The 14,249-nt window shown below is 40.7% G+C and overlaps 1 protein-coding gene across 1 annotated transcript in view; it reads left to right on the top strand.

Moving 5' to 3' along the window:
• ANO2 (anoctamin 2) overlaps positions 1-14,249 on the top strand; it is a 242,727-nt gene that overhangs the window by 132,516 nt on the left and 95,962 nt on the right. Inside the window, 3 exon segments of the mRNA XM_030215259.1 lie at positions 2,541-2,624; positions 9,594-9,598; positions 11,587-11,623. Coding sequence (XP_030071119.1) covers positions 2,541-2,624; positions 9,594-9,598; positions 11,587-11,623 — 126 coding nt within the window.

The following is a 14,249-nucleotide window of genomic DNA, read 5'->3' as shown; positions in this document are numbered from 1 at the left end:
ATCCCAGCTGTGTTAACTCCTTTTACTATATCTTCTGGCAGCAAAGCTTAATTGTGTGTTTGGTAAAAACTATTCTTCCAATTGGTTGTTAAAATGCTACATCTTAGCTGTATGGCAAGCCCCGTGGTCCAGTACTGGTATTACACTTGAATGGGTGATGAAGTGGAGTTAACAAAGTGTAAATAAGTGCATAAATGTTGCCACACTAGGACAGACTGAAGGTCCATCAAGCCCAGTATCCTGTTTCCAACAGTGGCTAATCCGGGTCACAAGTACATGGCAAGATCCCAAAAAGGTACAATACATTTTATGCTGTTTATCCTAGAAACAAGCAGTGGATTTTCCCAAGTCCAGTTTAATAATGGCTTATGGACTTTTCTTTTAGGAAGCTATCCAAACCTTTAAAAAAAAAAAAAACCCTGCTAAGCTAACTGCTTTTGCCACATTCGCTGGCAATGAATTCCAGAGTTTATTTACACGTTGAGTGAAGACATATTTTCTCTGATTCATTTTAAATTTACTACTTTGTAGCTTCATTGCGTGCCCCCTAGTCCTAGTATTTTTGGAAAGAGTAAACAAGCGATTAACATCTATCCGTTCCACTCCACTCATTATTTTATATACCTCTATCATATTTCCCCTCAGCTGTCTTTTCTCCAAGCTGAAGAGCGTCAGCTATTTCAGCCTTTCCTCATAGGGAAGTCATCCCATCCCCTTTATCATTTTTGTTGTCCTTCTCTGTATCTTTTCTAATTCCACTATATCTTTTTTGAGATGCGGTGACTAGAATTGCACATAGGACTTATACGGTCTGTGCCAGAGCCGGTGGTGGGAGGCGGGGCTGGTGGTTGGGAGGCGGGGATAGTGCTGGGCAGACTTATACAGTCTGTGCCAGAGCCGGTGGTGGGAGGCGGGGATAGTGCTGGGCAGACTTATATGCTCTGTGCCAGAGCCGGTGATTGGAAGGCGGGGATAGTGCTGGGCAGACTTATACGGTCTGTGCCCTGAAGAACACAGGTACAAATCAAAGTAGAGTATACACAAAAAGTAGCACACATGAGTTGTCTTGTTGGGCAGACTGGATGGACCGTGCAGGTCTTTTTTCTGCCGTCATCTAATATGTTACTATGTTACTATGTGTGGTCGCACCATAGAGTGATACAAAGGCATTATAACATCCTCATTTTTGTTTTCCATTCCTTTCCTAATAATACCTAACATTATATTTGCTTTCTTGCCACCATAGCACACTGAGTAGAGTGTTTCAAAGCATCGTCAACGATGACTCCTAAATCCTTTTCCTGGTCGGTGACTCCTAACGTGGAACCTTGCATCACATAGCTATAGTTCGGGTTCCTCTTAACCAAATGCATCACTTTGCACTTGCTGACGTTAAATGTCACCTGACATTTAGATGCCCAGTGTTCCAGTCTCGTAAGGTTGTCTTGTAATCTTTCACAATCCTCTCATGATTTAACAACTTTGAATAACTCTGTGTCATCTGCAAATTTAATTACTTCACTAGTTATTCCCATATCTAGATCATTTATAAATATGTTAAAAAGCAGCGATCCCAGCACAGACCCCTGGGGAACCCCACTAACTACCCTTCTCCATTGAGAATACTGACCATTTTACCCTACTCTCTTGTTTTCTATCTTTTAACCAGTTTTTATTCCACAATAGAACACTACCTCCTATCCCACGACTCTCCAATTTCCTCAGGAGTCTTTCATGAGGTACTTTGTCAAACGCCTTCTGAAAATCCAGATACACAATATCAACCGGCTCACCTTTATCACTTGTTCGTTCACCCCTTTAAAGAAATGTAGTAGATTGGTGAGGCACATTGCTAGACAGAAGGTCAAGAAATGTAGCTTGGTCCAGTGCTGTCACCTTCGTACATGCCGTTACAAAAACATTTTTGAGTTGACGTGATTTGTTTAAGATCATTTTCTTCCATAGACAGAAGAAAGGATTGTTGAACTGCATTTACTGAATCAAACGCAGGGGCAGATGCTAGAAATGCAGCAGATTTTCACACTCAGCTTTATGTTTGCTGTTAGAGGCCTCTGGAAACCATCAGCAGATTCACTGCACTTGGCTGATGGAAAAATCTGTGGCAAAAACTGGTGGCCATCTGTGTAAATTTGTAACGTTTTAGTGGCTGGTCTTATTTGTGCTTTATAATTTTCTGTCCTGTCTGCATCATTTGACAACTGGTACAAGACATTTTCTTGACAGAATATTTTTAATATGTTCTCTCTCCTTTTTCGCCATCAATCTGCACCAAGGATCGTATGAAGGTTTGGCTGCTCTTCCGTTTAGATAGATCTTTGAGTGTTCTGCCAATGTTTGATCCCTGGTACTATTGTGGCTGTGATTTTTTATTCACTGTGTCTCCCAGTCAAACCACAAATTGTTCGCTGTGTTTGGTTGTACTGTACTGTAATATTTGTGGTGTTCGATATTTTCAAGTGAACGATACAAGTTAATTTACCCTTTCAGTACTCTGACTATGAGCTGTTATTGTTTGATAGGAGCATCCAAGACCAGAATATGAAACCAAATTACTGCAGAAAAAGCTCTTGAAAGAGAAAAACACAACCAACCCCAATGATCTGGTAAGAACTAAATTCCATTTCATTTGCAGCTGTTGCTTTCTGGTATGTATGACTTTCTTGATGCATGATTGGCTCTGCCAGCGCCAATTGGGTTTTTCAGAACCTTTTGTAGTTGCCTCAGCAGTTACTTGGGCTCCAGACAACACCCAGCACTCTGGGGAAATGCTGATTTGCATTTATCCGTGGAAATCTCTTACTGAGATGTAATTATTTTTAAATTCTCCCTTTCATTTTTCCATATGCATCGCGTTAGCCTACACATTCATTTCTCAGCTGTTTTCTTACATTCTGATTTTATGGTTGAACTTCATCCTTTGAACCTTCCTGCAGACGTCATAGTTTTCCTTCCTCATTTGTGCCCTTCGTAAATTTAATTTAGTCTCTTTCTTCCTTATAACCTTTCAAGATTGTTTACATTTGATTGTAAGTATGGGGTAGAACTCTGATAGATACAGCTGCATTAACTGAAGAATATCTGGCGATTGGTTGGAATGACCAACATTCAAAATGTGTCTTTAACAACATATATATATTATACTAGCCGTTAAGCCCGTAAAAACGGGCGAGATTTCCAGCTACCCTCCTCGCCGCCGCTCCCTCCCCCCTCCGTGCCGGGCCCCCTGCACTGACCTGACAGCGCCTCTCACCTCCGTGTGAAAGCGCTGCAGGCAGCAGCAGATCGCTCTGCTGCTGCCTGCAGCACTTCCACATGGAGGTGAGAGGCGCTGTCAGGTCAGTGCAGGGGGCCCGATGCAGAGGAGGGTGGGAGTGGCGGCGGGGATGGGGGGGAGGGTGGAGGCTGGTGCGCGCGATGTTCATTTCCAGGCGGCAGCGTCCGACAGTGACTGCGACTCCATTTCCCTCTCTGTTCCGCCCTCTGACATCATCACATCTTGACGCGAGGGCGGGACAGAGAGGAAAGTCTCTACTGCGCATTTGCAGGTGAGTCGGTCACTTGCCGTTTATATGTTTGATACTTTGTCCTGTGATACACACACACACACACGCTAATACTTGTCATGTATCAATTTAAAAATATTGCCAAATAATTCTAAATTGCTCCACACAGGTGAGTGTTAGCAGTAAATTGGAGAAACTGATACCATACTCCACATACTCTGGCTTAGGACTGAGGTTCATTAGTGTCTGGTATGCACAGGGCTTTTTTTGAGGGGGTACTTGGGGGTATTAATAATTACAGTGATCACGAAAACTCTTACTGTATTTTAGAAATCACGCATTCTAACAAGGACACGCTTCTACCACGTCACACTAGCAGATCCAGTGTACAATCTAAGACTCTAGCTCAGAACTGGGAGTGCTTAAAATTATCTAACACAGATAATCTGTAAGCACAGGCTTTAACGGGAGTTATTTTAAAAGAGAGAGGGGGAAAGTTATCCACACGGGCAACCGTTAAGATTGGTTATTTTACCACTAATTCATGGTGTTTTAGCACAGGTTCCATTTTATGCAATGAGACCTAGTTACTAAGAACTGAGGTAAACAGTAAAATAACGTGTCTTAATGGTAGCCCACATTGATAACTTACCCCTTAATTAAAGAAAATAAAATGTCTCTAGTAATCAAAATCACTGCTATATCATGTAATACAAATGAGTCAAGTACATAAGAACATAAGAATAGCCATATTGGGTCAGACCAATGGTCCATCTAGCCTGTGTCCAACAGTGGCCAATCCAGATCACAAATACCTGGCAGATATCCAGTTAGTAGCAATATCCCATGCTACCAATCCTAGGGCAAGCAGCAGCTTCCCCCATGTCCAACAGACTATGGACTTTACCCCCGGAAATTGTCCAAAACTTTTTTAAACCCAGAAATGCTAACTGTTGTTAGCGAGTTCCAGAGCTTAACTATTCTTTGAGTGAAAAAATATTTCCTCCTATTTGTTTTAAAAAGTATTTCCATGTAATTTCATTGAGTGTCCCCTAGACTTTGTACTTTTTGAAAGAGTGAAAAATTGATTCACTTCTACGTGTTCTACACCACTCAGGATTTTATGGACCTCAATCATATCCTACCTCAGCTGTCTTTTTTCTAAGCTGGAGAGCCCTAACCTCTTTAGCCTTTCCTCATATGAGAGAGTTCCATCCTCTTTATCATTTTGGTTGCTCTTCTTTGAACCTTTTCTAATTCTGCTATATCTTTTTTGAGATACGGTGACCTGAATTGAACACACTACTCAAGGTGAGGATGCACCATGGAACAATACAGATGCATTACAATATTCTTGGTCTTATTTTGCATCCCTTTCCTAATAATTCCTAGCATCTTGTTTGCTTTTTTGATCACTGTCGCACGATGAGATTTCTCACCTAGATCTCTTCTTGAGTGCTGACTCCTAAGGTGGACCCTAGCATCAGGTGACTATGATTTGGATTATTCTTCCTAATAATCCCAAGGATCACCGCTATCACCGATCCTCTTCAACCTAATGATGACCCCCCTAGCCAAGCCCTTATCCAACCAAGGCCTTAACCCCTTCATCTATGCAGACGATGTCACAATATGCATTCCTTACAAATCTAAACTGACAGAAATCACCAACGAAATCACAACCAGTTTGAACATCATGGACTCCTGGGCAAATGCATTTCAGCTAAAACTCAACAAAGAAAAAACACACTGTCTTATCCTCTCATCCCAACATAAAGTGGAAAACCCCACAATTATCAATACCCCAGATTACACCCTCCCTATCTCAGACAGCCTGAAAATCCTCAGCGTTACATTGGGCCGCAACCTAACACTAGAGAGTCAAGTGACATCTACAACAAAAAAAATGTTCCACTCAATGTGGAAACTCAAACGCATGAAACAATTCTTCCCGAGGGAAACATTTCGCAACCTGATACAATCAATGGTACTAAGCCACATACAGGCTCATTTTCAAAGCACTTAGCCTCCCAAAGTTCCATAGAAACCTATGGAACTTAGCCTCCCAAAGTGCTTTGAAAATATGTTGGATAGACTACTGCAATGGAATTTATGTGGGATGCAAAGAACAAACATTAAAGAAACTTCAGACCGCTCAAAACACGGCAGCTAGGCTTATCTTCGGAAAAACGTGATTTGAAAGCGCAAAACCCCTCCATGGAAAAACTACACTGGAAAGGGCGAATTCTGGCGATGTTATAAAGGAAGAAACAACAGGTTTTAGCAGTCTGTTGAATATGGGCAGAGAAGGAGAGGGAGGAGTCGAAGATGACCCCCAAGGTTGCGAGCAGACGAGACAGGAAGAATGAGCATGTTGTCGACAGAAATAGAGAATGGGGGAAGGGGAGAGGTTGGTTTAGGAGGGAAGATAAGGAGTTCAGTTTTGGACATATTGAGTTTCAGGTGGCAGTGAAACATCCAGGTAGTAATGTCAGAGAGGCAGGCAGATACCTTGGACTGGATTTCTGCTGAGATTACTGGTGTGGAGAGGTAGATCTGGGAATCATCAGCGTGCAACACAACAAACCTAGAGTACAACATGGACATAACACAACTGTTCCGTTGAACGATTCCCTAATGTGGCTGTGCCACATAAACTTTATCTTTATCTTACCACAACATCACCTTGTATTTGTTTACACCGGAGTATGCAAATGTCTCTCCGGTATTATGTAAGTCACATTGAGCCTGCAAATAGGTGGGAAAATGTGGGATACAAATGTAACAAATAAATAATATGCATCACTTTGCATTTGTCCACATTAAATTTCATCTAATATTTGGATGTCCAGTCTTCTGGCTCACCTTTATCCACATGTTTGTTCACCCCTTCAAAGAAATGTAGTAGATTTCTTTGATATGATACAGACGTTCAAATATTTGAAAGGTATTAATCCACAAATGAACCTTTTCCGGAGTTACGAAGGCGGTAGAATGAGAGGACATGAAATGAGATTGAAGGGGGGCAGACTCAAGAAAAATGTCAGGAAGTATTTTTTCACAGAGAGGGTGTTGGATACATGGAATGCCCTCCCGCGGGAGGTGGTGGAGATGAAAACAGTATCGGAATTCAAACATGCATGGGATAAACATAAAGGAATCCTGTTCAGAAGGAATGGATCCTAAGGAGCTTAGCCGAGATTGGGTGACAGAGCTGGTGGCGGGAGGCGGGGATAGGGCTGGGCAGACTTATACGGTCTGTGCCAGAGCCGGTGGTTGGGAGGCAGGGCTGGTGGTTGGGAGGCGGGGATAGTGCTGGGCAGACTTATACGGTCTGTGCCCTGAAGAGCACAGGTACAAATCAAAGTAGGGTATACACAAAATTAGCACATATGAGTTATCTTGTTGGGCAGACTGGATGGACTGTGCAGGTCTTTTTTCTGCCGTCATCTACTATGTTACTATGTAGATTGGTGAGGCAAGATTTCCTGTCACAAAATCCATGTTGACTTTGTCTCATTAATCCATGCTTTTGAATATGCTCTGTAATTTTGTTCTTAATAAAAGGTTTCAGTTTAAAACTATGGGGAAAACGTATTATATTTTGCTGCTGATGTCTGGATTTATATTCCGATTGATAGGTATTTGTGTGCAATGAGAGACAATCTGAATAATGGTCTAGACCAGATTGTTCTATGATAATGCTTTAATGGCCTTAAGATGAATGAGGTAAAATCAGAGTCCATATGAGTGGGTGAATAAGCCATTTCATGATGAATCTGTTGTATTGATTGATGGGCAATGTATCCATCTAAGTCATCAGTAACAGATTTGGGCATTTGGCTAGATTCATGATTGTCTTTTGAAACCCATATTACCAAGTTGCTTAGACTCATTCAACAATTGCAACCTTTTTTGTCCTTTTTTTGAAATACTACTGATGGTAAAATTAGACTGTGGAAATGTGGTTCAGGCAGGTCTTCCAAAGAAATCTTTGTGGAGAATGTAGGATTGTCAAGGGATTGAAGATTTGAGATCACGTAACTCTGATGCTTCGGACATTATGTTGTCTAGCAGTGGAATGGAGATGCTACTTTAAGATCCTGCTGTTGTTGGACCCTCATTATCTATCAAACTGGGTGGATTGTGAGACCGGCACAAGAATAGCTATTAGTAACACCGGGCATGAGAGTTGAGGTGCGGCCTAATGATTAAAGCATCAGGCCGACAACCAGCAAAGCCAGGTTCAAGTCCCACTGCTGTTCCTTGTGGTCTTGGGCAACTCATTTAAACCTTCATTGCCTCAGGTACAAAATTAGATCGTAAGCCCTCTGGAAACCGGGAAGTACCTAATGCACCGGAATTATGTGAGCTAAATCAAAATAATAAATAAATATAGATAAATTTGTGCTGCATAGAAATTTTCAGTAGTAAACACCTATTTTGTGGAATCAGTTGCCTGTGGTATTGCATCACTCTGTAAAGCAGTAAATGTCTAGTTTTATGGGTAAGGTCAAGTGGTTAAGGAAGGATATGATATTGTTGATTTCATTTTCGTGTATTATGTTTTATTCTTCTACATTGCCTGGACCCTGTTGAAGAGGTGATTGATCAATGTAAAGATAAATAAGAGGAAGGTGAGGTGATGAATGATATGGATCTTTGGGAGTTGTTTCATGATTAAGATCAGTTTGTTGTGGGACAATAGGTGGACGGGCATTGAAGGTAGAGGACGATTAAGAAGATTTTGCATAGTTTAGTGTTATATTAATATTCAGATTGTGATTTGCATGTAATCTGCAGCCCCTCATTACCTCTCTACCCTCATTTCCCCTTACGTTCCCCTAACCTCCGCTCACAGGACAAATCCATCCTCTCAGTACCCTTCTCCACCACCGCCAACTCCAGGCTCCGCTCATTCTGCCTCGCCTCACCCTATGCTTGGAATCAACTCCCTGAGCCCTTATGCCAAGCCCCCTCCCTACCCATCTTCAAATCCTTGCTCAAAGCCCACCTCTTCAATGTTGCTTTCGGCACCTAACCTTTATACCTTTCAGGAAATCTAGACTGCCCCTATTTGACTGACTATACATTTGTCCTTTAGATTGTAAGCTCCTTGAGCAGGGACTGTCCTTCTATGTTAAATTGTACAGCGCTGCGTAACCCTAGTAGCGCTTTAGAAATGTCGAGTAGTAGTAGTAGTAGTATGTAATCGAGTGCCAATAAAATAAAAACAAATAATGGTAATTCACAGGAGATGAACTGTACAGTTATCACTCTTCTTTCTTGTTACTGCTGAATGTTTAAATAAAATCTAGTTTAACTGATTACACCTCACATCCTTTTGCAAAAGCCAATGGGACAGATGTACATTATTAACAAGAAAAAAAGATAAATATTTCAAGGTAAGATACAGTAATTATGGTATTATTTAAACAAACAACAAGAAGTTATCCAGTGGACTTTGCATCCCAGGAAAGTTCGTGTCTTCACTTTCTATAGTCCGTAATCCAGATGGAGCAGCACGAGGATATTTCCCCTTTGCACATGAGCTGCAGTTTTTCCTGTCTCATTCATTTAATAAATATTTTAGCAGGTGTATTGAAACTGGACAAAAAAACAAATGCCGAGCTGGTGTTAATTTGCGATTACAGTGGCGCCCTACGGCACAATTATTTCAAAGGAAAACTCATGTAAAGTTAAAGAAGTTAGAACATTTACCACAAATGCCACAGGCCAAGCAACAAACAAAGTGGGCAGGGCAAATGAGCTCCCTTTGAAAGCCAGGCTTCGCTGTTTTTATGCGAATAATTCCTAAGTGCTGAACTTCCCGAGTTTCCTGTTCTTTATTTTCTTTTTCCTTTTTTCATGTTATTCTCTGCATGGCCAGAATTTAACAAGACGTTGCTAAATGTTCTAACCCGATCCAGGGAGAAGCATTAGGCTGTTTGTTTCTCAAGTGCTGCTTCATGACTTTTGGCTATTGTTGGCTTACCGTACTCATGGAAATATTCTTTTTACATGGCCATAAATATTTAAACACCGTTATGTAAATGGGTATGTTTGTAGGAGACGTTAACTCTTAAATTCAAAGGATGCAGAAAAAAGGATGCCGTCTCCCCATAATGTCAAGAGTATACCGCCTTGAGTGAATTCCTTCAAAAAGGCGGTAAATAAATCCTAATAAATAAATAAACCAGAGTGGTTCACTCTCACCTGCTGTCTTGTTTCTGGTACAACAGTCTTCCCTACTGAGAATGAAAATGTTGTACTTTTGAGTATACTTAAAAGCAGCCCCTGATTCCAGGACTGAGGGGAGGGGAGATAACGTGCCTTCAGCTATTGCTTGGGTGGGGGGAGCATGAGCTAAATCCATTTTGGATGTGAATCCCGACACCTACTCAGTATGAAGAAGTTAAACCATTTTGCCTTCTTGTGATTGTTTCTAATCAAATATAGTAATAATAAGACTTGAAAATCCTGTTATTGATTGCATTTAATTTTTTTTCTTAAAAATAATTGCTTGTGCATTTCCTTTTGTCTGTCTGTGTACATATTAACTCGTGAACAATTCAGCCTACATTTACCAAATCTTCAGGGTAGTTATTCTAATCTAATGCTAGTATAATGAGAACCTATAGCCTCACTAAGTCACCTCACCAACCCACTCAACTAGGAACGCCCACCTTCTATAACTACCCTAATCACTCCCTTACTTCTTCTCTCTTCCCTTCCTAATCGCTACACATCGCTAACTGTATCTGATATCCTGAAATGACAATGTTAACAAATCTATGTAAGCCACATTGAGCCTGCAAATAGGTGGGAATATGTGGGATACAAATGCAATAAATAATAATACTCTGTTCTGTGGATAAATATCTCTTGTCTGTCCCCTTCTCCTCTACTGCTAATTTCAGACTCTATTCCTTTTATCTCGTTGCACCTCACGCCTGGAATAGACTTCCCGAGCCTGTACGTCTAGACCCGTCTATGGCCGTTTTCAAATCCAGGCTAAAAGCCCACCTCTTTAACGCTGCTTTTGACTCCTAACCACTACTCACTTGCCCTGTACCCTTTTATCCCCACCTCTTTAATTCCCTTACCTCTTAGTTGTTCTGTCTGTTTGTCTGTCCTATTTAGATTGTGAGCTCTTTGAGCAGGGACTGTCTTTTCATGTATGGTGTACAGCGCTGCGTATGCCTTGTAGAGCTATAGAAGTGATAAGTAGTAGTAGTAATAGTTTTTATAGACCGCCCATTTCAGAAATGGTCCTGAGCAAAATATATACTACACATATATTACCAATAGCTAGAAAGCCACAAATATAGGGGCAATTTCAAAATCCCTTTACTTGTTTAAATGGCTACTTACGTGGCTATTTGAAAATTGTCTACTCTGTATGGGGTAAACGTGTGTGCACATATCCTGTCACCTTCGTTCATGGGGCAGAATTAGACCAAAGGATGAAGCAATGCACTGAATTTTGGCCAAACGTTTCTATTTGGCCTTATGGATGTCAACAGGACTTACAAACTTGGGGTGTCACCAGACATTTCTGCTTTATCTTTTAAAATATCTCACCCCCCTTACACCCAGACATGTACTCTGTGGTCACCCCAACTCAATTTATTATCTATTCCATCTCCTAGAGAATTATTCCATGAGCATAGCAAGCATACTATGTTCTCTTATCAAGGCCCAAAGTTGTGGAACCGCCTGACACAAAATCAACAAACGATGGTACGCCCCTCTCCACAGTACCCCAACACCTCCCCTGGGATGGTAGTTTTCTAACAGAGCACTTCTACATTTCTCAAAAATGTCTCTACTTTATACCTACTTTATAAAGGGCAATCCAAAATTCCAACTACTTGAGAAACATCAAACCAAATGACAATGAAACATCCCAAGAGCAAATGTATCAATAAATAATGTGACCTAACATGAAAATGTTGGAAATCGTGCTGTAAAAATAAAATCCAGCATTCTCCACATAGATGTCAAGGACCTCATAGCATTCTGTTCAGCCATAGTGAAATCTCAGATGAGAATGAACCAGTCTGACACGTCAATGTGGATGGACAGAATGGGATGAGGTCCCCGATGCTGATTTCGAAACACGATAATCATGTTGGATACCTCATGGCATATGAAGATGTGACTGAAGTTGAATAAGATAAGTGAAATGATACCTGTGATAAGATTTTTATTTTCAATGGTGCACTGAAGAGATGGGGGTGGGGGTTCTTCACATACTTTTGCGTGTAGACTGAAGATAATATCTATTGTGCTGAATGCTAGGTATAGCAAGATTCCATCACATTATTTATTTATGTATTTGCTCTTGCAATGTCTCATTGTAACACAGGTGTCCACAATAACCCCTCGTAGCATGCAAAACCAATTTTTCCTTCTTATCGATATGGGCCCAGAAGGAAAAATTGGTTTCGTTCTTGTTTTTCTCCTGATGAAGTAGCGAAACAGTGGAATTCCTATAACTGCCGAGAAATGAGAAATATAGGATTTGTATGCTGAATTTATACTACTTGTTGGAAAAGTCGGAGTGAAAGTGAATTCCTACCAGGTGTGCGGATGTTATAATGCCGTTGTATCGCTCCATGGTGCGACCGCACCTGGAGTATTGTGTTCAGTACTGGTCTCCGTATCTCAAAAAAGATATAGTAGAATTGGAAAAGGTACAGCGAAGGGCGACGAAAATGATAGTGGGGATGGGACGACTTTCCTATGAAGAGAGGCTGAGAAGGCTAGGGCTTTTCAGCTTGGAGAAGAGACGGCTGAGGGGAGATATGATAGAAGTGTATAAAATAATGAGTGGAATGGATCGGGTGGATGTGAAGCGACTGTTCACGCTATCCAAAAATACTAGGACTAGAGGGCATGAGTTGAAGCTACAGTGTGGTAAATTTAAAACGAATCGGAAAAAATTTTTCTTCACCCAACGTGTAATTAGACTCTGGAATTCGTTGCTGGAGAACGTGGTACGGGCGGTTAGCTTGACGGAGTTTAAAAAGGGGTTAGATAGATTCCTAAAGGACAAGTCCATAGACCGCTATTAAATGGACTTGGAAAAATTCCGCATTTTTAGGTATAACTTGTCTGGAATGTTTTTACGTTTGAGGAGCGTGCCAGGTGCCCTTGACCTGGATTGGCCACTGTCGGTGACAGGATGCTGGGCTAGATGGACCTTTGGTCTTTCCCAGTATGGCACTACTTATGTACTTATGTACCTAAGATACTACATTTTGGAACCGTTGGGTTGGACAAAATAAAGAAGGAATACTGTGGACATGGACGATGTTGGTTTAATACCATTTGGGTCAAGCTAAGTATCACTTATTTATCTCCGGGTTCTGGAAATTTGTAGAATACACATTTTGACTTCTTATTGAATTATCAGCTTTAGAGTTTCAGCGGTACATGATAGATATTTGTCTGAGCACTTGGTTCAAAGTTTGTCAACAATAATTAAACCCCACCTTCGTTATTTATTTTTTTTTTTTACTGCAGATTTTTTGCTCCGTATTGTTTTTGAGATAACTCGGGAGTTTTTCTCTGCAGTTTTTTTTGGGTTGGTGGTGGAGCCAATGATGATAGCCATACAGTTGGTGTCCTAATTACAAGGTCCCCTGGGCTTATGAGGCTATTAACAATAAATTGTCACTGCTGGCTCAAGTGCGGAACTAATATCTGATAATTAGGGCAGAATTATATTTTCAAAATTTCTGTAGTGATTGCTCTATGCAGTGAAAACATTTTTTGATAGTATACTACTTGCAATGTCAACACAATACGTAATAGAACATTATAATTGATATTGAAGGGTAAGGCAAAGTTGTAACATATAGATAGGTAAAAAAGTAGGAAGAGTTAGAACGTAATGTGACTGATTTAAAGAAAGTTGCACATGAGGACAGAGAGATGGTTAAATATTATCTTAGGGTAGGAGTGGATAAATTGTATGTAAAGGCAATTTATTTTAGCTTAATAATCCTATCATATGTTCCGTGACTACATTTTCACTGTTAAGCATTTTGATAAGGGTTTTTATATTTGTTTATATTTTTTTAATTTGCTGGATTGGATTTTTAAAAAGTATTTTGCTTAATTGACAGTTTAGCAGCAAGGCAGTGCCAAAGTGAATAAAGGATCAGTCTATCTCTTCAGCATAGGATGTTGCTGGAAAGTCTTTTTGTTATTGATCTGCAACAGAGATAAGTTTTGTGCTCTGTTGTTTGTTATCTTAGCACTGTGCAGACCTGTTAGCTGGGAGGATCACCAAGGAACTTTTATGAGGCCATCTGGGAATGCTTCAGGCTAGGCTCTTGCATCATGCCTCATCACTGTGGCATCTCACAGAACTGTTAATATGGAAAAAAAAAAAAAAAAAAGCACTGGTGACATGTATTTACCAAAGTTGTGAAGTGCCAGCACCAATCTGAGAAGCAACAATGTTGATTCCTTGAAGGGAATGAGGGTTTGCGGCATTTGCCCATTGGTGAAATGGATATTGAACAACAAAGTTAATCGCCTTCTTGATATCAAAGTTAAGGGCAAGGTTCTAAGAGCTTCGGATCTCTGTGTTTAATGGGCTACAAAGGCAACACTAACGCCTCATGCAGAATCCAGGGGGAAAGAGTGCTTTTTGATTTACCATATCAATAGAGAGCGTATATTCTTGATCCCCAGCATTTTCTTTGGAAT

Source organism: Microcaecilia unicolor, chromosome 9 (genome assembly GCF_901765095.1).
Source record: "Microcaecilia unicolor chromosome 9, aMicUni1.1, whole genome shotgun sequence".
Classification (NCBI taxonomy): domain Eukaryota; kingdom Metazoa; phylum Chordata; class Amphibia; order Gymnophiona; family Siphonopidae; genus Microcaecilia; species Microcaecilia unicolor.
The sequence above is the reverse complement of the archived record's forward strand: the minus strand, read 5'-3'. Positions and strand labels throughout refer to the sequence as shown.